The sequence below is a fragment of the Procambarus clarkii genome, chromosome 53 (genome assembly GCF_040958095.1).
Source record: "Procambarus clarkii isolate CNS0578487 chromosome 53, FALCON_Pclarkii_2.0, whole genome shotgun sequence".
Classification (NCBI taxonomy): domain Eukaryota; kingdom Metazoa; phylum Arthropoda; class Malacostraca; order Decapoda; family Cambaridae; genus Procambarus; species Procambarus clarkii.
This window is the reverse complement of record NC_091202.1, coordinates 35,638,090-35,648,034: the sequence shown is the minus strand read 5'-3', so window position 1 is coordinate 35,648,034 and position 9,945 is coordinate 35,638,090. Positions and strand designations below refer to the sequence as shown.

Here is a 9,945-nt window from a genome sequence, read left to right as displayed (position 1 = left end):
CCGTCTTGTTGAATCGGCTCTGATACACATGAATCACATGAATACACACACATTAAGACAGGCACATATATATACTCACATGGCTTCATCTTGAGGTTATCTTGAGATGATTTCGGTATTATTTGGTCTCGTGAGCGAGAGCTTTAGAGGAGCTTGGGTCAAATTGGCAATGCTGTGTGTTTAATTACTTTATTTGGTGCGTGTGTGGGCGTGTGTGTGGGCGTGTGTGTGTAGGCGTGTGTGTGGGCGTGTGTGTGGGCGTGTGTGTGGGCGTGTGTGTGGGCGTGTGTGTGGGCGTGTGTGTGGGCGTGTGTGTGGGCGTGTGTGTGGGCGTGTGTGTGGGCGTGTGTGGGGACTGACAGCTGAGTGTACAGCGCTTCGGATTCGTAGTCGTAAGGTTCCGGGTTTGATCCCCAGTGGAGGCGGAAACAAATGGGCTAAGTTTCTTTCACCCTGATGCAGCCGTTCACCTAGCAATAAATAGGTACCTGAGAGTTAGACAGCTGCTACGGGCTTCTTCCTCGGGGTGTGAAAAAAAAGGTCTGGTCGAGGACCGGGCCGCGGGGACGATAAGCCCCGAAATCATCTCAAAATAACCTCAAGATATACCCTACTCAACATAAACCTTAGTCCTGGCTTTGTTGCTATTGACTCTTCCCCGTTCACAGTACTTACTTAAATCCTCTAACCTAACATAAGCCTACTCCCCCTTTTTCTTTGGTAAGTCCACTACGGGCTCACCATAGACCGTGCTACTTGCAACTTTTTGTTCCGAGTAGATGAATCTAAGAACAACAATAACAACAACCTCGTTCCCCATTACGGGCTATTCATGCTCGTGCCACATTAAATACATTAAATATTCTTTCAATAACTATATCTATTAACACGGATTTTTAGCTATAAAATTGATGTTAACTCTGTTTCTAGACGATAGATGTTAGCATGGATTCTTTTAAGAAGAATAGATGCTAACACGGATTCTTTCAAGAACAATGAACATTAACACGAATTGCTTCAAGAATAAAAGACTTCAACGCGCAGCCCTTTAAAATAACAATAAAGGGCAATGAAGCTCATTTCAGGAATTTAATTTTCTTGACAACCACCACCAGCATAGTGATCTCGACGGAGGGGGGACAGGAAGCCGGAGGCATGTCAACAGCAATAGGTACACACACACACACATGAAACAAAAAAGTATATATCACACAGTTTCCTGTACTTGAGCAGTAGTACTCAGACGACATGCAAGAGTGGTTGACGCTCACTCGGGTTCGAAAATAATTTCCAGGGCGTCGATAGTCTATCTTCTATCTATTTTCGAACTGGTAATAATGTTAAATATATATATATATATATATATATATATATATATATATATATATATATATATATATATATATATAATATATATATATATATATATATATCTGGCTGACTTACCTGCAGAGTTTTATCGATGATTGGAATAGGTTCAGGTTTGCACTGCTTCGCTACGGCGTCGGGCGACCCACTGATCGTGAACTGCTCCATCTCGCCCTGAAAATAACGGTAGTGTGTAAACAGGCTGATTTTGAGGGTCTAATTCCGCGTTTCTTCAGATCCTGGAATAATGGTCAAGATAGATGAGATATTAAATAGGATCGTCCTACAGCGGTGCTCACGCCCGCGCGCCCGCATACACACAAACATGTCCTCGCGGTCGAGTAGACAGCGTTCAGGAGTCATGGACTAAAGGGGTTTGGGTTCGACTCCCGGCCGCGGCAGAAACAAATGGGCAGAGTTTCTTTCCAATGTCCTCCTGTTTACCTAGCAATAAATAGGTACTTGGGAGTTAAACGGCCACTATGGGCTGCTTCCTGGGGATGTGTGTGTGTGTGTGTGTGTGTGTGTGTGTGTGTGTGTGTGTGTGTGTGTGTGTGTGTGTGTGTGTGTGTGTGTGTGTGTGTATTCACCTAGTTGTGTTTGCGGGGGTTGAGCTTTGCTCTTTCAGCCCTCCTCTCAACTGTCAATCAACTGTTTACTTACTTTTTTTTTCCACACCACACACAACCCAGGAAGCAGCCCGTGACAGCTGACTAACTCCCAGGTACCTATTTACTGCTAGGTAACAGGGGCATTCAAAGTGAAAGAAACTTTGCCCATTTGTTTCTGCCTCGTGCGGGAATCGAACCCGCGCTACAGAATTACGAGTCCTGTGCGCTATCCACCAGGCTACCAGGCCCCCGTGTGTGTGTGTGTGTGTGTGTGTGTGTGTGTGTGTGTGTGTGTGTGTGTGTGTGTGTGTGTGTGACCATAGTTTAACTAACTGTCTTTTCTGGCTGGCTGTCTCTCTTACCATCTCCTTCTGGCCATTCACCGATTTGTGTGTGTAACATCCCTCTACCCGCACATGACAGGCTCATCAGCGCTCAGACGGACATATAGCCTTCTTACCGAGGCAATAATCAGACGAAATTAGGCAGGAACGGAACGTAAACAAAGCCCCCTGAACCACTTTCCCCCGAGTCCGATTACGTGTCCTTGACTAGAGTGCCCGGTGTTCGAACCCGGCCCGCCAATAATGCTCTCACCAGAGGGGAATATAAACATGCATTTTATAGCCTTTAGAAATTCCGTGTCTCTTTCCAATGGAAGAAATTGCGTTCAGTTGAGCTATCTGTGGCAATATTCACTCAGAAGCTTCCATTTCGGGGATATCTGACCCCCAGGGGAAAAACATTCCAGCGTATTTAAAAATTTATATATAAAAGTCTTACTGACCGCATTAAATTACGGGGTATAGTCATCTCCTCACCCTCAATAGTCTCTTTTGTATTGACCGAGTTCGTTCACAATCAACCATATATGAGCCTCCGAGGCGATAAAGACCGGAGCTGTGTGTGTGTGTGTGTGTGTGTGTGTGTGTGTGTGTGTGTGTGTGTGTGTGTGTGTGTGTGTGTGTGTGTGTGTGTGTGTGTGTGTTCGGAGCGTCACCGCGGGGCAGGATATAGCATCTGAGATATTGGTGAGCATTCAGACGAAGGCGGAGATACGGGACCTCACAGCCACGACCTTCCTCAGGTAAATTGGTGCCAGGATTTGTGGCTCCTGTTTAATGAACCGGGGAGAGATATGGAGGCGGAGGGACCTATGAGGAGAAGCGCCAAGCGAAGAGGAGGAGGAGGAAGGAAGGGGGGAGGAAAATGAGAAGGAATTGAGGAAATCATCATGGAAAAGCGCCAAGTCATTACGACTATATAGCACTGGGAAAGGGGTCAGGATATAAGGATTTTGGGATGGGACGGGGGGGAAGGAATGGTGCCCAACTATTTGGACGGTCGGGGATTGAACGTCGACCAGCATGAAGCGAGACCGTCGCTCTACCGTCCAGCCTAAGTGCCTGGGTAGGAGGGCAGGGAAGTAAAAGTGAGAGGAAGAGAAGGACAAGGAAGAGGGGGATAAAGGAGATGCAGGAGCAAAGTGAGAAAAAGAAATAAGAAGGAGGGAAATCAGAAAGAAAGTAGCAAGAAAAAGGAAGTAAAAAATTTGATAAGGATAAGGACAAGCAGAATAATGAACAATATGAATTAAGAGGATGATAAATAAGGGAGTGAGAAACTGGCGAATGATAATGACCAGACGAAGGATGATGAATAATGATGAGGTAATTGACAAATAAAATAACCTCAAAAGGGTTCAATATGCTCCGGAATAAACCGGGAACCCAGACCCGGATACGAGGGTCCTCCACACAGTGGAAGCGAGAGGACCTCTACCACACCTCACAGTCAGAGAAAAAAAAATCAATCTAGTGGTGGTAGCGGCTGGGGGGGGGGCGGCACCCCCTGGCTAGAGTGCTATAACCGCTCCTGTTTACAACCTTTGTTCTAGTGCTAGAACATCTTGGGTCGCCTCTAGTGATGTTCTGCCGTCGTATAGTAGCAGCGAAGCGATGTTATTCATCGTAGTTGGATAACATTCAGTATCGCAACATGTATGTGGAACCCTGACGGTGGTTATCTTGAGGTTATCTTGAGATGATTTCGGGGCTTTTTAGTGTCCCCGCGGCCCGGTCCTCGACCAGGCCTCCACCCCCAGGAAGCAGCCCGTGACAGCTGACTAACACGCAGGTACCTATTTTACTGCTAGGTAACAGGGGCATAGGGTGAAAGAAACTCTGCCCATTCTTTCTCGCCGGCGCCTGGGATCGAACCCAGGACCACAGGATCACAAGTCCAGCGTGCTGTCCGCTCGGCCGACCGGCTCCCGTGGTCAGTGTGTCTCTCACACTGGCGATCGCAAAAAAAAAAAAATGATCGTGGGGGTCAGAATGTGAATCTGGCACGGTGTTATCTGGCACGGTGTTATCTCTAGAATTATGACGACCCCGACCAGCCTATGGCTGTCCTATACCCCCAGACCATTCGCACCCTGCAAAGTTTGCGTGAGGCTAGTCCCAAGAGTCTGATTTTCAATCTTCGACCGACAGACAGACAGACAGATATTCTCTCTTAACAGGCACAGACTGGCTGAGCGCTTTCTCAAAATTAGCACTTTTTGAGGACTTCAACATATTAATTTATGTTGTATTTACTTTAAAACTTTGTAAGTACAGCAATTCCATTGAATGCTTAGGCGATAGCTTACTAATATTGCTTGACTTTCTCTCTCTCTCGCATCATTGGGCGGTGGACTTCCAAATTAGCAGCTGTGTGGAGGCTCCCATGAATCACGAGTCATGAGTCATGAGTCACCTCGTGTGAGAGTCCCGGAGATACTCACCTCCTCATCTCAAGTACCAGCGTTCATTTTCCTGTCGCCCCTTTGAAAGGTCTTTTAGAAAATTCCATCTTCCGCTTGATGACAGACTCGCTTAGGGTAAGGAACTGGTGTAAGATACCGGGAGAATATTCTCACATTTCTCCTCGTTTGATGCTGTCGCAGGGAGCAGACACATCTCATCTTGGATGCTGCATCTTGCCACACGTGATTTTGCGAATTTGCTTCTTGTTGCAAATGTCGAGTGACTCCACCAGCGCCTCGAGCGACACTGGTATTGACACACCAACGAAGGCCAGGGGGTGTGGCTTGACCAGTACAAGGAACTTACAGCGTTTGTCCAAGCCTAGTCATGGGAACACAGAGGAGGGTCCAAGCCTGAACATTAACACATTCATGTGCAATTCCCGGAAGAAATCAACAAAATATTAAACAAATATTACATACAAACACTTGCAGTGTTTACAATATGTACAGAAACATCATGTTTTAGATTCAGCTACTCGGAACAAAAGTTGCAAGTAGCACGGGCTATGGTGAACCCGTAGGGGACTTCAGAAACGTCAATATGGTCGCAAATAATGTGGATAATAAATAACATGCATGAAAATGTTTGCAATAATGCTTGATGCAATCAGGGCCTAAGTCAGAGGAGGCGAACCTATGGCACTCGTGCCCAGAGTGGCATGTGTGCCCAGAATGCTGCGCGTACCTAGAGTGGTGCGCATGCTCCCGAGTCACGTTCTGGTCACGTTCCATCCCAAATCCTTATCCTGACCCCCTTTCCAAGTGCCGTATAGTCGTAATGGCTTGGCGCTTTCCTCTGATATAGTTCCCTTATCTTCACACAGATGCTGTGATGATCTCCAACAAGGAAATCCCTCACAGCATCCTCAAATCATCGACAATCAAAAGCTGTTTCCTGTGACTGGTGATGCTGTGTATACGTTCCTGTCTGAAGTTTCTCTCAAACACTTCAAGCTTTCAAGCTCGATTAATTAAATCCGAATTGAGCTTAATATTCAAGCGATTCAAAATGATTAGGCACACACAAGGCAGTCAAGTGAATAAACTGATTCTCAAGAGACAAGTTCACGATTTAATATAATAAAAATCTTCAGCGGCTCAGCAAACTTTTCAACTTTGTTTTTGCCAAGGAAATTGTGGCCAACTATTTTGAAAGACTCACAGACTCTCAAATTCTTACGTTCCATGATATTGTCAAACTCTTCACCTATAATCACCTCCCTTATTTGTGAATCGACAAAAGTTTCCTTTCTTCAACTTTTGCATCAATAATGCGGGGGAAAAATTTCTTTCAGAGGAATTGTAAACCTGCTCACTTAATTGTTGAAAATGTTTACAAAGTTTCTAATTATACTCAAGATGATAGGAAGAGCTGGCAGGTATAATTTTTTGGGGTCTATGATCTACCCAGATATCATAATCTTTCCTTGTGTATTGCTCCTATGATTCACTATATATATATATATATATATATATATATATATATATATATATATATATATATATATATATATATATATATATATATGTCGTACCTAGTAGCCAGAACGCACTTCTCAGCCTACTATGCAAGGCCCGATTTGCCTAATAAGCCAAGTTTTCGTGAATTAATTGTTTTTCGACTACCTAACCTACCTAACCTAACCTAACTTAACTTTTTCGGCTACCTAACCTAACCTATAAAGATAGGTTAGGTTAGGTTAGATTAGGTTAGGTAGGGGTGGTTAGGTTCGGTCATATATCTACGTTAATTTTAACTCCAATAAAAAAAAAATTGACCTCATACATAATGAAATGGGTAGCTTTATCATTTCAACAGAAAAAAATTGAGAAAATATATTAATTCTGGAAAACTTGGCTTATTAGGCAAATCGGGCCTTGCATAGTAGGCCGAGAAGTGCGTTCTGGCTACTAGGTACGACATATTATATATATATATATATATATATATATATATATATATATATATATATATATATATATATATATATATATATATATATATATATATATTTATATATATATATATTGTTGAGACCTTAACAACACTCCTGTGATTTAGTCTTAAGTCTAGTAAACTATGAGGAGGATTCGAGCCTGTGCACGCGTCTTAAACCATTGGGCCGTGATCTACTAAGAAGTAATGAAACCTGGGATTCATCTGAATCCTCTAGGGATTCTGAGGCATGACAGTCACTCTTATAAAAGACGAAATAAAGTTGTTAGTTACCTAGTAACAACGCCCAGGCGCGCTTCCCTTATACACCAGTGACTGTTGGGACCTACACCGTGGGACTAGGCTTGGGACTCACCTGGTAGCTGCGTCCAGACTTGGGACTCACCTGGTAGCTGCGTCCAGACTTGGGACTCACCTGGTAGCTGCGTTCAGGCCTGGGACTCGCCTGGTAGCTGCGTCCAGGCCTGGGACTCGCCCGGTAGCTGCGTCCAGGCCTGGGACTCGCCCGGTAGCTGCGTCCAGGCCTGGGACTCGCCCGGTAGCTGCGTCCAGGCCTGGGACTCGCCCGGTAGCTGCGTCCAGGCCTGGGACTCGCCCGGTAGCTGCGTCCAGGCCTGGGACTCGCCCGGTAGCTGCGTCCAGGCCTGGGACTCGCCCGGTAGCTGCGTCCAGGCCTGGGACTCGCCCGGTAGCTGCGTCCAGGCCTGGGACTCGCCCGGTAGCTGCGTCCAGGCCTGGGACTCGCCCGGTAGCTGCGTTCAGGCCTGAGACTCACCCGGTAGCTGCGTCCAGGCCTGAGACTCACCCGGTAGCTGCGTCCAGGCCTGGGACTCACCCGGTAGCTGCGTCCAGGCCTGGGACTCACCCGGTAGCTGCGTCCAGGCCTGGGACTCACCCGGTAGCTGCGTCCAGGCCTGGGACTCACCCGGTAGCTGCGTCCAGGCCTGGGACTCACCCGGTAGCTGCGTCCAGGCCTGGGACTCACCCGGTAGCTGCATCCAGGCCTGGGACTCACCCGGTAGCTGCGTCCAGGCCTGGGACTCACCCGGTAGCTGCGTCCAGGCCTGGGACTCACCTGGTAGCTGCGTCCAGGCCTGGGACTCACCTGGTAGCTGCGTCCAGGCATCCCGCCGACATACAACAGGGTATCAATGGGGATCTCCAGCGTCGACCGTCTGAGAATCTGACGACTGATCCAGCGACAGTCGACGTACACCTGGATGCTGTTGTCCTCCAGCACGCTGTGGTGCACCAGCAGCAGAGTGGTGCATCATTCACAGGTATCATTCACGGTTCCACCAACATCATGGCCGTCGTTGAAGAAATAGTTCCCAAAGAGAGAAAGATTATTTCAATGTTCCTAAGGATTTATATCGTCTATATCATTATAGTTATATATAATCAGGATATGTTATATCAAACTCAGAAATCTTTACTGCCCCAGGAATGCCTCTCGTCGTCTAATTTACTACGGCGATTACTGTCCTTGTGGACTACGAGACGAACGAGGAGATTCGGTGATTCATCAGATCGTTATCGCCACCCACAATAGAATTGAAGCTTTATAACACTGATATATATTATCCCGATCGCAGTGTAGTAATCGTGGGTAAGAAACCCGGCAACACATCAGTGGGTTCCACCACTGGCTCCAGCAACACATCAGTGGGTTCCACCACTGGCTCCAGTAACACATCAGTGGGTTCCACCACTGGCTCCAGCAACACATCAGTGGGTTCCACCACTGGCTCCAGCAACACATCAGTGGGTTCCACCACTGGCTCCAGTAACACATCAGTGGGTTCCACCACTGGCTCCAGCAACACATCAGTGGGTTCCACCACTGGCTCCAGCAACACATCAGTGGGTTCCACCACTGGCTCCAGCAACACATCAGTGGGTTCCACCACTGGCTCCAGCAACACATCAGTGGGTTCCACCACTGGCTCCAGCAACACATCAGTGGGTTCCACCACTGGCTCCAGCCACACATCAGTGGGTTCCACCACTGCCTCCAGCACCACATCAGTGGGTTCCACCACTGGCTCCAGCAACACATCAGTGGGTTCCACCACTGGCTCCAGCAACACATCAGTGGGTTCCACCACTGGCTCCAGCAACACATCAGTGGGTTCCACCACTGGCTCCAGCAACACATCAGTGGGTTCCACCACTGGCTCCAGCAACACATCAATAGCACTATTCGACTTACTGTTAATATCAACAATGCCTTTATCATCATCATTCCAGTAATCACGAATCATCAATCACATAATCCTAGGTGTCATTATCATTCTGTCTCTACCAATTTTTTGGTATAATTTTTGTATAGATATACAAACTTTTTAATTGTTTCGGCTATCAGATGAGTTTATAGCGTTTTACGACCAATGGAAATACTCCATCAATGACCTCCCAGTGTTTTGAGCGCCAAACAGAAAATATGATTTTCCCCCAATTTAAATGACTTGGCTTTTGTGTCCAGCGAGCTCTGAATGTTGTCCATTCACACACCTGTCATTATTTTGATAGCCCTTCCTGCAGTGGCACCGGATGTGACGATCAGATCATTTTTCATTTGCAATTTGACCTTGCATATGCAATTTGATCATGGATATAGCATGACCTTTAATTTGCAATGTCATTGTGAATATGCAGTGTGACTTTGCATTTGGAATGCTGAGTGGTGTTTTCGCTAGATGACAACGAGAGTCTATTACATATATATTTATTGACAACTTTTCTGAGAGTAGAATGGAAGAATTGTTACTTAATAATCCTGCAGAGGCTAGCAGAGGGCGTCTTGGGTAAAGCTTCTCTACAATGGAAAATATCAACACATTCAATAGTCGGAAGATTTATTTTCCGAACCAACACAGTTCAATATTTTTATTCCCACTTTCCTGATTTGTCTGAGTTGATCCTCGCAATGTTTTCATGTTACCATTTACTCTTCTCTCTCTCCTGTTCCTCATTTTTTTTCTCACTCTCTCTCCTTCTGTCTGTCTGTCTACCTGCCTGTCTCTGTATCTCTCTCTTCTTCTGTCTGTCTGCCTGCCTGCCTGCCTGCCTGTGTCTCTCTCTCTCTCTCTCCTTCTGTCTATCTGCCTGCCTGCCTGTCTCTCTCTTCTTCTTCTGTCTGCCTGCCTGCCTGCCTCTCTCTCTCTCTCTCTCTCTCTCTCTCTCTCTCTCTCTCT

The 9,945-nt window shown here is 46.4% G+C and overlaps 1 protein-coding gene across 1 annotated transcript in view; it reads right to left on the bottom strand.

Annotated features, from left to right (window-relative positions):
- The window catches only part of LOC123767108 (uncharacterized), a 648,486-nt gene that overhangs the window by 48,003 nt on the left and 590,538 nt on the right, over positions 1-9,945 (bottom strand). The window contains exons 10-11 of the mRNA XM_069304872.1: positions 7,854-7,989; positions 1,447-1,542 (exon numbers count right to left, since the gene is read on the bottom strand). Coding sequence (XP_069160973.1) covers positions 1,447-1,542; positions 7,854-7,989 — 232 coding nt within the window. The remainder of the gene's footprint in view (positions 1-1,446; positions 1,543-7,853; positions 7,990-9,945) is intronic.